Genomic DNA, 17,149 nt, shown 5'->3' with positions numbered 1-17,149 from the left:
TACTATGTATTACAGTTTTATCCTTTGTGGTATTATGTGGTAACATCAGATCTCTGTCATCTAAAGCTGTACTGGTGAACGAATTTATATCAGTATCATACTGACTTATTTTGTCTTACTGAAACCTGGCTAGGTCAACCTGGAAAACACGACAGCCAATTCTATTTGTTATATGTCAGAGTGTTCATGAAGCCACTCACTGTTTCAACCACACCCTCGACCTTGTTCTGGTATATGGCATTGAAATTGAACATTTAATAGTCTTTCCACGGAATCCTTCTTTATCGGACCATTATTTAATAACTTCATCGAACTGCTATTGCTGGACTACACGCCATTAGGCAAAAATTCTTACTCTAGATGTCTATCTGATATTGCTGTGGCTTCAAGGACGAAATCCCATCTGCATTTAATTCAGTATTATGTCTCAATATAACAGAGGAATCCTGTGCAAATCACAGCCCCTCCCAAATTGACCATCTAGTTGATAGCGCTGCAGGCTCACTGCAAACGACACTCAATTCTATCGCTTCTCTAAAAAAGAAGACAATAAAACAGCTGTAGAGCCTGATGTGTGTTTTGGCTGCTTTGCTCCTGTCAACCTTCTTCAGCTGACTTCGACGATTAATTAATCTAAGCCATCAGCCTGTCTCTTAGACCTCATTCCAACTAAGCTGCTTAAAGACATTTTACCCTTAGTTAGCACTTCTTTACTGGATATGATCAATCTGTCTTTATTAACAGGCTATGTACCACAATCCTTTAAAGTAGCTGTAATTAAACTGCTTCTTAAAAAGCCCACTCTTGATCCAGGGGTTTTTAACTATAGAACTATATCTAACCTTCCCTTTCTTTCTAAGATCCTTGAGAAAGCAGTCACCAATCAGTTGTGTGACAACTTAGTTTATTTGAGGATTTTCAGTCAGGATTTAGAGTGCATCATAGCACAGAGACAGCACTGGTGAAAATTACAAATGACCTTTTAATTGCATCAGACAATGGACTTGTCTCTGTACTTGTCTTGTTAGAGCTTAGTGCTGCGTGCAACACCATTGACCATCACATCCTATTACAGAGACTGGTACATTCAATTGGCATTAAAGGAGCCGCACTAAGCTGGTTTAAATCCTATCTATCAGATCGATCTCAGTTCTACATGGTTCTGTCCTTGGACCGATTCTATTCACCTTATATATGCTTCCTCTAGGCAATATTATTAGGAAACACTCCATAAACTTTCATTGCTATGCAGATGATACCCAATTATATCTATCGATCAAGCCAGATGAAATTAACCAGTTAACTAAACTTCAAGCATGCCTTAAGGACATAAAGACCTGGGTGACCTGCAATTTTCTGATGTTAAACTCTGACAAAACTGAAGTTATTGTACTTGGTCCCAAACACCTCTGAGACACATTATCTAAAGATATAGTTACTCTAGATGGCATTGCCCTGCAGCAGCATCATAAGGAACCTCGGAGTTATCTTTGATCAGGATTTATCCTTTAACTCCCACATGAAACAAACTTCAAGGACTGCCTTTTTTCACCTACGTAAAATCAGGCACATCCTGTCTCAAAATGATGCCGAAAAATTAGTGCATGCATTTGTTACTTCTAAGCTGGATTACTGCAATTTCTTATTATCCGGCTGCCTAAATAAGTCCCTCAAGACTCTCCAGTTGATCCAGAATGTTGCGGCACGTGTACTTACAAGAACTAGGAAAAGAGATCTCTCCAAAATTAGCTTCTCTGCACTGGCTCCCTGTAAAATCCAGAATAGAATTTAAAATCCTTCTCGCCTACAAAGCTCTTAATGGTCTGGCACCATCGTACCTTATTACTAAAACACTGCGCTACTAGACTGCAGGGTTACTTGTGGTTGCTTAGTTATGCTGCTATAGGCCTAGACTGCCGGGAGACTTCCCATGATGCACCTCTTTCCTCTCTCCTTCTCTCCCTCTCCATCTGTATGCATTTTTATCCCATTACTGCATGGTACTAACATCTTCTCTCCCCCATAGTTTTGTGCTTTCTCGTTTCTCTCCTCTCTCCTTCTGTCGCTTTCAGGAAAAGTGCAATGAGATAACTTTTGTTATGAATTGGCGCTATATAAATAAAATTGAATTGAATTGGTATTACTGCTTTTACTACTGTAAAAGAAGGTGCTTTTTCAACCACAGACAACTAAACGCTTGTGAAACAATATTTATAAAACACTCATGGAGGTCATCTGGATTTGCCTTTGTATCATCAGCTGCTCTGAAAAGGAGAGCTGTAAAATGTAAAGTAGAACTGCTATTTTATTACTGGTATCATCACCTGTGAAGCCACGAAGGTAGCTTGCCTTTCTGTTGGTTTAATGGAGAAGTCATATGTATTGCTTCCATTTCTTGATTTTATTAGACCAGTAGGCAAACTGCTCATACAGATCACTTGAAGAAGATCATCATCCATGATCAGCAGATCCTGTGGTCCATCTTCTCTCCTCCATTCTTCCCTTCCTCCCTCTTCCCTCCATGGCCTGCTAATTGCTCGTAAAGTCTCTTTATAGGCAAAGTAACGAGGTTTTAAATCTCCACTCTGTCTTTACTGAGAGAGCTTTACTGACGGAGCGAGTGTACTGTAGTGTGTGTCAGTGTGCTTCTAAGAAGACCGGCAGCATAAATCTGGTTGGGGAAAGTGAAAAGGCAGCGCTTGCCCCTCCCTCATTACCACCACTGAGGTGCCCTTGAGCAAGGCCCTTAACCCCAACCGCTCCGGTGGATCTGCTCAGTGGCCAGCAGATTAGACTGTAGTTGTACTGGGCAGCTTCCAGGTGTGAATGTGTGTAACAGTGCAAATGCGATCAGGGCGTTCCTGCAAAAGAGAGCATTGCTCTCTCAGTGAAACTGAGGCGGGGAAAGAAGGAAAAGGGGTTTAAAATTTTGGTGGTTTTAGGCATGTTAGGCAAGGCTGAGTGCATTTTCCAGGAAGAGCTGAGTTGTGCATATCTACTGAGGTATCTGTGTAATCAAAGGGGACCAAAGAATATGTGTGTATACTTGCATGCTGCTGATTTAATCAGTAGATTTTATTTAGTTTTAAATATTTTATTTATCAAATAAATATGTGCCACTGGGGTGAGAGTAATTTGTTTGCCAATAAACAAAATAAGTTCAAGAAATTAAAAAATCTGTCTTGATAGTAAAAAGAGTTGGTATGTAATTCAACCTTCTGTCAAGATACTGAAACATCAAACAACAGCAAACAAAGTGAAGTGATCCGAGTCCACTGGAACAGAATTGCATTTCCTTAAGTAAGCTAAGATTTTAAGACTAAATATGGATGTTTATCCCCAGACAAGCACGTTGACATTGAGCGATTCTGCCCCGATTTTGTTCAATGGCGGATTTTTTTCAATGCCAATGTTTTTTAAATTCTTTCTTTGTACAACATCTGCTTGTGGAAACTACATGATGGTAAAAGTTTGGGAAAGATTGTGGTCATGACAAATAAATTATGGTTAAGGTATGGTTAGGGCTAGGTAACTAAAGAACTTGGTTAAAGTTAGGTTAGGGAAAGATTTGGATTACTGTTAAATGCAGGTCAAAAAGTTACTACATATCTATCAACCACACTCTAATTGATTCGGATCATTTCTAAAGTCTAAAGTTGGTGTTTTGTGGTTTTAAGTCAAATTTCTGATTAAATGTACTATCCCTGGTCAGAAATACCATTGATTAATGTAATTACCTTCTTTGTTCCAGGTCAGTTTCTGGTGTGGATGTGGACCCTGATCTGGTGCACATGGAAATGCAAGATACGAGTGGAGGTACAGTGATGTTTCATCAGCTCATTTATCATTTATATATTTATTCATGATACTGTTAGGGCCTGGCCACACCAGCACAGTGAAATGTCAGACCGATATGTAATAATTCTAATGGAATTGCCATGATTGGTGGATTTGCTCGCAGAGGCATGTGAATGTAAATGTGTAGAACTTTCTCATAGAATTCAACTTTGATTATCTTTGTCACACAAATTCACATCATTGACAAATTACAAACCAACCATGAGAAACCAATGAGGCAAAGCAAGAGAGCAAGCAGTCACTACGTCACCAAGCTTCAAGCGCTACCTTTTTTGAAGGTGAAAACAAATTCATTCTTCTTGTGTAACCAGGCATTTAAAGGTACCCTTCTGCATTGTTTTTTTTTTTTTTGTGAAAACAAAAGCTATGTTTACATTCACTGTTTCTCACAAAAAATGAAATGTGTGTATTCTTGAGGACTAATGGCCGTGTTGAATGCATTTCCTTCCTCTGAAAACATTTGCAGAGCTCATTTTTGGAAAGATTTGAAACCTGCATTGTTGACACGCATGTTTGCTAGCTAGCAGTCTTTCTTTCTTGCCTTTGTTGGCTCATTGCTACATTAAGTGGCATGTTACTGCCACCAACCATCAATTGGAGGTGCGCTACATCACCCATGTGCACACGCACAAGACACAAAAACACTGCTCCATAGCGCTACTGCTGGTTAAAAACGTATGTACCAACTGTACAGACGTTAGCTGTAGGTAGCTAGTTAGCTGCCCCTTTTCGCCGTACATTCATGGAGTCATAAAGCCTCAGCATAAACGTAAATATTGTTTTCAGTCTCATCTTAACCCAACTCGCATGGACCCGTCTTCACCTCAATTCACGACGCCCAAAGCAAATTTGCATCTGTTCAGATCTAATCACATAGTACTAGAACTGTAGAGTAGAGAAACTCAGCGTGTGTGTCCAATTGTCACAAAACTTGGCCAGTTATGTGAGACGTTTGATTCGTATCAATTCTGGAGACAAGAGTCACTTCTCTACAAGACTTGCTGAGGTGGAGAATTCTAATGTGCTCTCTCCCCATCATGGCAGTACTAGTCTTAGCATAGCCTGCAGTGTAAATGCAGGTAATAGAAGAGATGAATGGTTGACCTCACCGTCGGAGGGGAGGGGGTTAATGGAGAATTAATGGGTAGATTAAGGAGGGGTGTCAGGGGCCCCCGGGGCAACAACAGCAAATCTGGATTATCATATCAGCTGAGTGACAGACAGGTTTGTGCTTAACTCCCGACCAAGGGCCGTGAGGGTAATAGAAGTAGTGTGTATTTGAGATTGTGTGGTTGTAAATGCGTGTGTGCTCTGGACTTCACCTCCTTTGGTTCTCCCAACCCCTAATCCCCGACTCTAAATAAACCTGAGCAGGCAAAGTCAGAGAGTAGTGACAGATAGTGAAGGGCAAAATGAAGGATATGTTTTTTTGCAGTGCCACACTCTATTTCTCCATAAACCTACCCTCTAGAAAAATACAAACACCTCATAAATCCCTTGAGGAGACACGCAGTCTTTTAACCCACACACTGAAAGACGCTGCCTGCAATGTGAAAGCTGTCAGCCCGAACAAGGCTGCCTGTGTTTGTGGAGAGTGAACGGGAGAGGCTGTCTGTCTGGGCCAGCTGCCCAGGCACGAGTGCTCTTCCCAGGGCTAGGTAGTGCCACATGGTCCCCCCTCCTCTTCCTCCTCATTCTCCCCCCTTTTCCCCTCCTTGCTTCCATGCCCAGATAGATAGATTGTGGGGGGGCTGGAGCGATCAGGCATGCCAAACCAATCTGTTCGGCCTGTGCCCCCCTGACACATGTGGCATTGCCAAGGTTAAACGGTGGCATGCTACAAAGAAGGACACAGAGTCGCAGGAGTCTCTGCAGAGGCAAGGAACTGGGGCTGTAACTGGGGCTGTACCTGGGGGGGGGGGGACTTGCACCCAGGGCCCGTGGTTTATTGAGAGGGAAGGACTCCAGAGAAATGAGGGTGGTCGATTGATGGATGAGCCATGGGAACAGGGAGGCTGGCAGGGAGTGTGTTTGTGTATGTGTCATTAAGGGAGATTGATGTGCAGGAAAGCGTGAGTGTACATTGTTCATGCACCAATACACACAAGCATGTACGTATTCATACACCTCATTGTTAGGCATGTATAGAGACATACAGGGACATACGTGTGTAAACAAACACACACACACAGCACACATCTCCATTGTATGGAAATTTAAATTATGGGTGCCATACATTCAGTATAATGTAAATTATTCCAAAATTTCTTCATCCTTGTTTATTTATAAGTCACTATTTAGTTCTTACAGTTTCCTTTGTCATACAGTTGCACAGGTGCAGGACAAATGCGTGCGTGCTTAGTATGTGAGTGTGTTTGCAGGTGTGTGAGGACAGCAAGTAGCATGAAGAAGTGTATGTGCCACAAGCTGGAATTGAACACTTAGCCCAATCTAATGTTTTTTTAATGAGCTCTCGGCCGTATGCTGCTTTGATTAAACGTCCAGGCTTTTCAGTAAATTAGCCAGTCCATTTGTTAGACCAGACACCTCTTGAACAAAGACACGGCAGAGAGAGAAAAGTACAGAGCCAATGAAGATAGACTCAGTAATATGAAGTTGAGTTGTTTCATAAGTTTATTTTGTCAGTGTATGTTCTCTGGTACATGATATGGTACTGGTATGAAAAATGTTGTCACACGGATATATAAAGATGCCAATGGTAGGAGCGTAGGGCCCCCCAGGAGTGAGGTGGGGTACTATCTAGCAGCTAATTTCCCCTCAAGAACTTTATTCAACAAAATTTAACCATGTTTAGAGAGCTTTTTGGACAGTACATTAAGTAGCGTTATGATAATGTTTGTTAGAACAGCCAAGGGCCAATCCCAAAAGCTATCTTGGTTCTTGTAGTGTGTTAGGTGCGAAAGAAGAAGCCTACTCAATTCAATTTGCTACAACATACAAGAGTAAGCTGGAAGTTAAGTAAAGTGCTGCAGATTAGCCTATTGGACAAGCTAACATTAATGCTAGCTAACAATAATTGTCCAGCTAGTCCAGCAAGCTAACATCAGGAATATCATTGTCATTGTCAATGTCCCTTCAAAAGAACATTCATAACAAAAATGAGAAGAAATTGATTACTTTAACAGTTTTTTAAACTTCTTTCCATACATAATGAGAAGTTAACTTGACAAATAGTGTATGCAACAAGCAAATGTTTAACGACTCATTACCTGACTGACATTAGGGATGATATGAGTAGCATTTTGTTAGACCCTACTCTTTTCGTCACACCCTGCTAATATTAAAATGCTAAGGTTAGTTACAAACCTCTTTACAAAAGACATTAAAGTAACATTTGTCCAGTCATACGTGAACATTACACTTTTCATATGGCTTTCTTACAGGTACGTGGCAGGTGATCTGCTAACAGTGCCATTATCAGGTCAAAATTTTAAATTTTGTCCACCACTTTGATTTCTATATAACTAACCAAGAAAAGAATTTATAGCCATATACCTACAAACCAAAGACATTCCCATCTACCTCAGCTGTACTTTGTGTTAAGTACTGAGCAAATGTTAGCATGCTAACACGTTACACTAACATGGGGATCATGGCAAATATTATATCTGCTGAACATTAGCATGTTGATGCAAGTACAGGCCTCACAGAGCTGCTAGCATGGCTCTAGACTCTTAGTTTTGTCAATGTGAAAACTCTGCAGAAAGTTTTGTTTTTCATTGACAATAGCTTAACAATGATTTTTAAAAATTGCAAAGTGGGAGCAACTGAAAATAACTAGCGATTTAATCTGTTAAAAAGCAAAAGCAAAGTGACATTCTGCTCTTCCCTTTGGCTCTCAGATCTGGGTTTCCCAGGAGCGAGGTCTGCAGTTGGACCCTTATGAAAGGTTTTGGTGACATTCTGACCATTTTTTAAGGTCCATCATCAGGCCAAAATTTCCACTTGTACATATTTATCCTTACTAAAAGACAGGATTAACCCATTTTATTTTTCACACTCCATTAGCTTTCACCACCTGCCTGTGGGCTAAAATGTCAACATTATACATGATATCTCATAATCTAATAATCAGATTTCCATGGTGGAATGAGTCCCATGAGTTGCTGAGTGTATTCGTGCCCCCATGAGGCAAAATCCCTATGTGGTTTGCAGTTCTGTGTTGGATGACAATTTTCAAACTGCATCCACATCTGCATGTAGTCACAATAACTTCTAAAAAGTCAGTTTGGTAAATGTCCCATCCACTGAAGGGGTATATTGTAGCGGTGAACAAGTTAAGGATTGCATATAGTCAATCGAAGGTCAAAACAAGTATTATACAAAAATGTGGCTTTATGCAGTACTGTACATGTCTGCTGCAGCGACTCACTTCTGAACAAACAACCTCATGTGTATGGTTGTGAGGTTGTGTGTGTTTGAGCATTCTCTCTATTGCCAGCTTGTCACCTCTGGGAGGAGAATAACGGCTGAATTTCAGCAGACAATGTTGCTGATGCAGCTGCTGGTTGAAATTCAGTACTGGGTGAGCTTTGCAACAGGCGCTAACCTCTCTGTGTGTCTCTGTGAGGATAATCCCTCCTGGCCATTTGGATGCTAGAACGGCTATATGTCTATGGGGAAGCTGTCATATCTTATAGAGTTTGGAAAATTATGTCTCAATTTTTCTTTTGGCCTAGTTTCCTCCCATACTTTTTCTTCCATGTCCTCTTTCTCTTTTCTGTCTCTGTCTGTTGGTTTGTTTTATGGATAATATATAAATTGTTTTTTATAGATATATATATATATAAACTGAATAAAAGTTCCTGTCATTCTTGCTTCCTTTCTCTTTCACTGTCTCAACTTAACATAGCTCACATGGCCATATCAGGTCATCTACAGCACAGTAAATATATTGTGAATCCAATATTGGGATGAGCATTAAAAACCCGTAAATAGTCAAAATATAGTCTTATCTTTAGCAATAATATATCCTGGAATGTCAGTGGATATATTTTTGAATATTTAAAGTATATTTGAACATATTCCATGTGAAATGTATTGCAGTATGTGAACCTGTGCAAATGTATGTGAAAAATATGAAACCAACATTTTTTATTTATTCGTTTTTTAAGCAACTTTCTTTTTTACATTTTACCAAAAGTAACCATTCTCTTCTGTTTGTTCCTGTGTGTCACTGCAGGTTACCTGTATGTTACCTGTCTCATCCAGAACTGTTCGGACAAAATGGTGACGGCTCAGTTCCTCGGCAAAATCGACCACAACTCGCTGCTGGTGCAGGACGACTACATATTTGTCAAGGTAAACATCACCGCAACAGGGGAGGTGAAAGGGAGACTGGTGTATTATTGATTATTCTTTTAGTGAAATTTCTCATCCTGTTTTCATGTCATACAGACTTTTGAAAATTTCCCCAAAATATCACATTGACACAGACACATTTTCATATTCAGAGATTTTGTTTCTTGAATGTAGAGATATCTGTGTTCATGCAGCAGCTGTCGGGGTATAACAACGGGTCCAGATCACCCGATAATTTTGACAGTTGTAAATAATGGCCTTACTTTCTGTAAATGTGGATGGCACAGAGCAGGTACAGTATAGACACACTATATGCAGATCCTAGTTATTGTACTAAGCCTAAATAAACTTCATGTCATCAGAAGTATGCTGATCTTACCTACTTTATTCCTTTTTGTATTTGTGAAAATTCCAGGTAGCACTTAACTGGTCTAAAAACTCAAGGTGACACCTCAATATGCTGTAATTTCATTTAAAACCAGTGACACAGCTAATGCTAGTGCTTCACCAAACCACACATTAACCTGTTGCTCAGTGTTGGAAAGATGATTTGTGCCTCTTCATTTGAGGGTTTTCTGTTTGGCTTCATGGAAGATGATACACCAGCATGTCCTCATACCTAAATGACAAAATCATACGACTGAATTTGAATGAATGAATGTATATGATATGATTTTTCACATCAGAATCAATATAATATAGAATCAATACACTGTGAGCAGCAGTTCCATTGGAGAACCGCCGCCCAGAAGTATTTTCCTCACTGTTAATTTCCATGGTAAGGTTTTCTTTCAATGATATCCTCAACATTTCTCAAAACTAAAACACACAAAGTGTCCTTGATAATTCGACAGTACGATAGGTCACTGTTACGGCCATCAGTTTTAATGATTTCACCCTCAGTTCTGAGAAATAAAGTTTTTTTGTCCTTTTTTTTCTCTTGGCCTGCGTTGTGAAAACCAAAATGCTAGACATTTCTTTAATTCTCAGTGGAAAATGCAGTATTTTAAGTTTCTGCATTAAAATGCGTTTTGATAACATTTCTAGTGAGATATGTGCATTTTATTCTCATAATCTTCGTTCAGTGAATGTATATGATCCTTAGTTTTGTTAGTTATTACGAAGATTCTCTCAGGTCTCAGATCGTTGATATGGTGGTTGCTATGAACACTGCTACGCTTGGCACATTCGACTCCTGTTTTGGGCTGTCTGCCATCAGTGGGCTTCATTCCATTTCAAATGTCTGCCGGTTGGCCGTAACCTGAATCCAAACACCGCTATCTCTGTTGAGAAAAAGCGTTTTTTAGCCTGTGATTGTAAAATGTGAAGTTGCTCATTTAATTTTATATATTTTATACAAGAATATGTGACTGAGGATATTTGATATATATGCATATGAGGATGCAAGAACATGTCATCTCTCTGCATGCACTTATTTCTGCCCATCAGCACAACCCCAGATTCCTATTTAAGACTGTGGATCAGTTAATTAACCCAGCCTCTCCTTGTGCCCCTGCTGATTGTGATGCTGATTGTGAAAAGTTTCTTTTGCACTTTGCTGGAAAGGTGGAGTTAATAAGATCTGATATCACCCCCAATCCTGCCTTTTTAGATGTGGATCACCCGCTCAGGGATTCTTTGAGCAATTTTATTGCTGTTACGATGCCTGAACTCGCAGACATCATGTCTCTTATGAGAGTGTCCTCCAACCCTCTGGACAAAATCCCAACTAGGTTCTTATTGGAAGTTATGGATTGTATTGCTCCCCTTTTACAAATTATTTTTAACAGCTCGCTGTCTACTGGCTGCGTCCCAGATTACTTTAAAACAGCTTGTGTCCAGCCAGTCCTAAAAAACCTGGGCTTGATCCCACCCTCCTGGATAACTATCGCCCAATCTCCAAACTGCCTTTTATTTCGAAGATTCTCGAAAAACTTGTGGAAAACTGTGGAAAACAATAATACCTTTGAAAAGTTCCAATCTGGCTTTCGTCAACACCACAGCACTGAGACAGCCCTCCTCAAAGTCACCAATGACCTTTTAATGAATGCAGACACAGGCATGTGTTCAATTCTTGTGCTGCTGGACTTAAGTGCTGCCTTTGAAACAATTGATTATGGCATTCTTTTAGATAGACTGAGGCACTGGGTGGGCATATCTGGCACTGCACTAGACTGGTTCTCATCTTATCTGTCCAATAGGAAATTCTGTGTCAGCATTAATAACTTCATGTCATCCTTTTCCCGTATCAAATACGGTGTGCCTCAAGGTTCAATTCTGGGACCAATCCTTATACATGCTCCCCTTGGGTGATGTCATCCGCAGACATGGGATTTCTTTTCATTGTTATGCAGATGACACACAGCTGTACCTCCCTGTCAAGCCCACTGACCTGAGTACGCTGAGTTCTCTGCAGGACTGCCTGTCTGACATAAAAAATTGGATGTCGATAAATTTTCTTCAGCTCAACTGAAATAAAACTGAAATCCTTGTTATTGGGCCCCAACACATCACTAAACAAATACTGCCATCTACTGGTAACCTGTAACAACATATCAAGCCTGTTGCAAGAAATCATGGTGTCCTGTTTGATAGCAATTTATGTTTTGAGCAACATATCACTAAGCTTGTCATGTTTCTATCACCTCAGAAACATTGCAAAAATACGATCTATTTTAAATTTTAGTGATGCAGAAACTGTTGTACATGCTTTTATCTCCTCACACCTCAATTATAGTAACAGCCTGTTCACTTGTCTTAATCAAAAAACTCTGAAACGACTGCAGACTGTACAGAACTCAGCTGCTAGGCTCTTAACCAGGACCAAGAAGTACGACCACATCACACCTGTTTTAGCCTCTTTACATTGGCCCCCTGTTGGTTTCAGGATTGATTTTAAGATCTTGTTGATTACTTTTAAGGCTCTTCGTGGTCTGGTTCCAGACTATACTTTAGACCTTGTAATCCCTTATGAACCTTCACGTAGTTTGAGATCTTCGGGCAGGGGTCTCCTGTCTGTTCCTGAGTCCAGGATGAAAACTAAGGGGGATAGAGCTTTTGCCATCAGGGCCCCCAGGCACTGGAACAACTTGCCCGAAGAAATTAGGTTGTCTGAGTCAGTGTCTTCGTTTAAGTCTCTTCTCAAAACACATTTGTATCTGAAAGCAGATACTGATTTTACCTGTTTATTTTATTGCTTTTGTGTATTTTATTTCTTTATATTTCATTCACTGTGGTATTTTATTTCTCTTGTTGTGAAGCACTTTGTTTTGATAAGTGCTCTATAAATAAAGTTTTATTATCATTATTATTATTATTAAATTATGAAATAACCTTTCTTAAGAAGGAGTTATCAAACTGGACTTTACATTTCACATCCCTCATTTAATCCCTGCACTTGTCACGATCATATATATCTATGAGAGCAGGTTGGTAGAACTGAGGGGAACTGCAGATTCGGGTGATAATTCCCTGTGGGTTTGTCACAACGAGCGACACCTCTCACATACACTTGTGATCCACGGGACTCCAATTCTAGTGACCAGTTCTTTTGTTTGTCAGATACACATTTGTGAATTTGATTTTCCATTGATTTTCCACTATTTGCCACTGTCACAGACTGAAAAGATGAGCTCCATGTGCACTGGAAGAACAATGCCCTCCTTTTGTTGGGCGCAGATTTCCACCACATCTGATCTGATTGTAAAGTGTAGAAGTCTCGTAGATAGCAGCTCCCAATCTTCTCAGCAGTGCTCTCATCTGTTAATTACACTAATGTCTCAAATTGAATATAGTCATTATTATATTAATACTACAGTGTTCTACCTTATTATTTACTATCATTCAGCATTTGTGCACATGTCGTATCTGTGGGTGTATCTATTCAGTTGTGGTTGTGCACACACAACTGAGGCTGCAGCTTTCTGTCTTTTTTACTGATAAACTCCCGCCCAGATAACATACAGTACTGTCGGCTTGAAATGGAAAAGAATTGCTATTCGGGACATTGTGCAGAATTAATCTTGCCTTGTCTATAATTGACTTGCCGTGCAGTACCAACTGTACGCTCGGAGGAGGCCGAGAGCTGAATCTCATTTGCATGTGATAACTGCAGAATATACATGAGCTGGTAGAGCAGAATCCTATAGTGGGATAGAACCATCATATCCTTTGGATGTGTGTGTCTATATATGTGTGCATGTGCACATATATATGAATGTGTGTAAATGTGTGTATGCATGCATGAGTGTTTATGAATGTGTGTGAGAAGAATTGAATCCTCATTAGGCAACAATAGACTGGTCCATTGTCCTCCAGGCATTATCTTCCCAGTACTCCCAGTATTACTAACCCATTGATATCAGATGTAGGGATAAATGTGTGGACAGAGAACAAGGGCGGAATTTCCACTGGGAAAAGATCCGCACACTTTTCTTTACATAGATCATAGATTTTTATATATAGTCTACTGCCCTACCATCTGATTGGTGGAGGTTATACCTACAGCCTGAGAGGAAGACCTGCAGGCACTGCTCAGGGCTGTAAAAATACCTGCTCCTGCGCATTTTTTTGGAAGAAAAAATTACTTCATGAATGTTATTTATAGTCAGTATTTTCCTTAAAATATGGCATTGATCACCAGTCAAGAATAGTAAAGAACTCTGTAGTAGAAATTCTTATCTATCATGAAGTATCAGGTCTCTTTTAGCAATAATACATTATCAAACTCACAAAAGACACTTAAAAAAATTATCAAAATCAATACAGCAGAATCAGAGATCATCGTTTTTATTCCACACATTCTTCTTTCTTGTCAAACTCTGGCGCCTACATTACCCACAATGCAACTCGACCACTGACATTTCGGTTGTAGATTGTGGTGTGTTATGCTAGTAGCAGCTGATGTAGCCTGCAGCAGAGACTGCAGAGGTCTGCTAACATGACATCTTGTGCCTCGGGTCTGATAAGTTCCCCTTCAACCAAACTTTAACAGTACGTGGTGTTAGTGCATTAATAATTCTGCAATTTACATGCATTTCTATTTCTTATTAGACATCTATTAATTTAGAAAACCCAATAACCAATTCCATTATACTGTGTTATTATTTGCTAGATTGATATGAATATATAAATGCTTCCAGAACCGAACCTACACCGTACACAGAGAATGCATACACACATATTTTCACACACTTGCTAGTGGTGCAGCCAGGTCCTTGGGGTGCTTATCAGATGTTAAGGCAGTACAGAAATATGCTGAGTCAGAGCTAAGAACGCAGTGTTAGCGTTGGCACTCACACGTTCACATTCACTCACACACACACACTTCATCTCCTCCCACTTCACCAGCCATTCTTTAGAAAGCGATTCCTTTTGAAAACACAGTCGATCGGGCTTCCTTCAGGGGCTCTTATTTTAAAAAATGGCTTTCATTGTTTCGTCACTTTTTCATCACTGTTCAGCATAAAGAAAAGCCGTGCTAGTCTGCTCCTTGCAATCACAAAGACGGTTGTAATCACAGCTCAATCTGAACACAGACCATAGAGACTCAGCTATCCGAGAGCGAGAGAGAAAAAAACAAAAGCTCTTCCCACAAAGCCCAAAATAGAAGCGCTGAATACAAAGTTCTGCATCAGATTTTGAAAGCAGCAGCTCTAAAAGTTTTAGCGCTGCTCACCTTACAAAAAGCTAAACGGTGACAGGGAGTGTGTTTCAGAAAGTGTTACGCACGTGTCTGAGCCCATTACTTGGGAAATGACACTTTCAAGTCCAGTTTAAGTCACTGTCAGTCACCACCGCTGTCTCTTTCACCGAGCTTCCTCTGCTAAAACGTAGACTCAGCTGTTTGGGTATTCTGGTTCAGAGCTTTCTGATCATCGCTCTCAGCAGGGGGGCAGCATGATTCAGCCTTTTACCCACAGGTCCCAGTTTGTGAGGTGAATGCCAAGGTCTGTGCAGCGCGGGGGAGGATTTTTTGCATTTACCTTTCAGCGCAGTGTGAGTCACCGACAGCAGATGGTGAACTCTGCACCTCAGCTCAACAGATGCACAGTGGTGGCTGCTGATTACCTCATTTTTTGTTAGATTAAGTCTTTTTATGCCTCTGCGCCGGCGATAGCTGCGGCCGGAGGCACAATGTTTTCCAGTTGTCCGTCCGTCCCATTCTCGTGAACGTGATCTCTCAGCAACACCTGGAAGGAATTTATTCTAATTTGGCACAAACGTCTACTTGGACTCAAGGATGAGCTGATGATTTGGAGGTCAAAGGTGAAAGGTCAAGGTCACTGTGATCTCACAAAAACCCGTTTTTGGCCATAACTGAAGAATTGATGACATATTTCACAGTTGGTCGGACAATGAATTGGTGACACTTTTGACTCAAAGGTCAAAGGTCGTTGTGACCTCAACATGACCTTGACAAACACGTTTTTAACTGAAGAACTGGTGAGGTAATTGTGACAACATTTCACACAGATGTTTAATGGAATACAATGATGACATGACATTTTTTACCCAAAAGGTCAAAGGTCAACCTCACTGTGACATCATAATGTCCTGGAAAAACCCTTTTTTAGCCGTTATTCAGCACCATAACTCAGGAACAGAAGGGGAGATTGTGACCATATTTCACAGTTGGTTGGACACTGAATAGGGGACACTTTTGACTCAAAGGTCAAAGGTCATTGTGACCTTTAAACAGGTCTTTAGCCATAACTTAAGAATGAACTGGGTGAGTCCAGATTTCACACACGTTGACTGGGACGCCACAATAACTAGCACATTGCGGGCTGTCCTCTATCTCGTCCATTCTGCCTTTCACTTCCTGACTCATTCTGAATTTCGAGCGTCATCGGAATCATGTGACTGCAAACAACGAATCGGAGTGCGCCTAGCTAATCATGATCCTGTGAGTGAGTGAGTTTCACCTGCAGCTCATAGAGAGGCTTCACATCTAAAACTGCCAGGAGGAAACAAAAGCACCACATTTTGTGTAGCTATACTCTATAAGAGTCCATCTTTACATAGTGATCAACTACATGTGTACCTGTTCAGCCAGTACATCTACATTCATTAATCAGTTCAACAAAATATATTCACTGGAATCATACATATGTATCATCAATATAGTGATAACTTCCATTTAGCCAGAAATTACACTTTATTCCTGCCAAGTTTTCACTACATATATTACATGAGTCTGGACAGACGTGGATGGAAACTGCACTTTGACTGGTTGGCAGAGACACACAACCGCAGGGTGGTAATTCTAGTTCTCTCTGTCTTCTGGAAAAATTATTTAAATATCTTATTTTAAAGAGCATTTCTAAATTAAATGCCTTGAATTCAGTTGTTGCAGTTTCTAGATGCCCTATCTTAACTCTACAGTCAATTTTAATCTCGATTTGCAAACTAGTATTGCGTTTCATTTAAACTGACATAAACAATGTCCTAAAATGTGAATATGGTTAATAGAGCATTGCACACATGCTGTTTTATTCTCAATAATAAATAAGCATATAATAATTAAATATCAGTTCTGACCTCTCCTCTTTCATCCTCTGTCTTCTTTTTGGCTCTTTTGCAATGAACCCACAGTTTTTTGAGGTGTAATTGTGTGTGTTTGAAAAATTAAGAGCAAAGTAATCTATAAAAAGTAGAGATAAGACACAAGCTCCTACTAGAATAAAAAAAAAAGTGGATTTTAACTCTTGGATAGCGAGGAATTGCCAAGTTGAGACTGGTTTATGCTTATTTGATTGGTTTATTTGATTTTTTGTCCATTTCCCAGGTCACCACAGGGAATCGCACCAAGCACTACGTGTCCTATCGGCGCAATGAGTTCGTGCAGATGAGGTTTCCCAAGTACGCCTTGCCAAAGGTAAAGCACGACAATGTTACTTCTTCCACTGCTGAGTTCCCTTCAAACTAAACTTTGGGTGTGTGCGATGCACCGTTCTGACGCTGACAC

The 17,149-nt window shown here is 40.2% G+C and overlaps 1 protein-coding gene across 7 annotated transcripts in view; it reads left to right on the top strand.

The window, feature by feature from the left end:
• Positions 1 to 17,149, top strand: part of sorcs2 (sortilin-related VPS10 domain containing receptor 2) — a 367,111-nt gene that overhangs the window by 293,537 nt on the left and 56,425 nt on the right. For all 7 annotated transcript variants that reach the window (XM_044185095.1, XM_044185097.1, XM_044185091.1 and 4 more), the window contains exons 6-8: positions 3,752 to 3,816; positions 9,062 to 9,180; positions 16,970 to 17,059. In XM_044185095.1, the coding sequence (XP_044041030.1) occupies positions 3,752 to 3,816; positions 9,062 to 9,180; positions 16,970 to 17,059 (274 nt within the window). The remainder of the gene's footprint in view (positions 1 to 3,751; positions 3,817 to 9,061; positions 9,181 to 16,969; positions 17,060 to 17,149) is intronic.

The sequence above is a fragment of the Siniperca chuatsi genome, linkage group LG22 (assembly GCF_020085105.1).
Source record: "Siniperca chuatsi isolate FFG_IHB_CAS linkage group LG22, ASM2008510v1, whole genome shotgun sequence".
Classification (NCBI taxonomy): Eukaryota; Metazoa; Chordata; class Actinopteri; order Centrarchiformes; family Sinipercidae; genus Siniperca; species Siniperca chuatsi.
The sequence above is the reverse complement of the archived record's forward strand: the minus strand, read 5'-3'. Positions and strand labels throughout refer to the sequence as shown.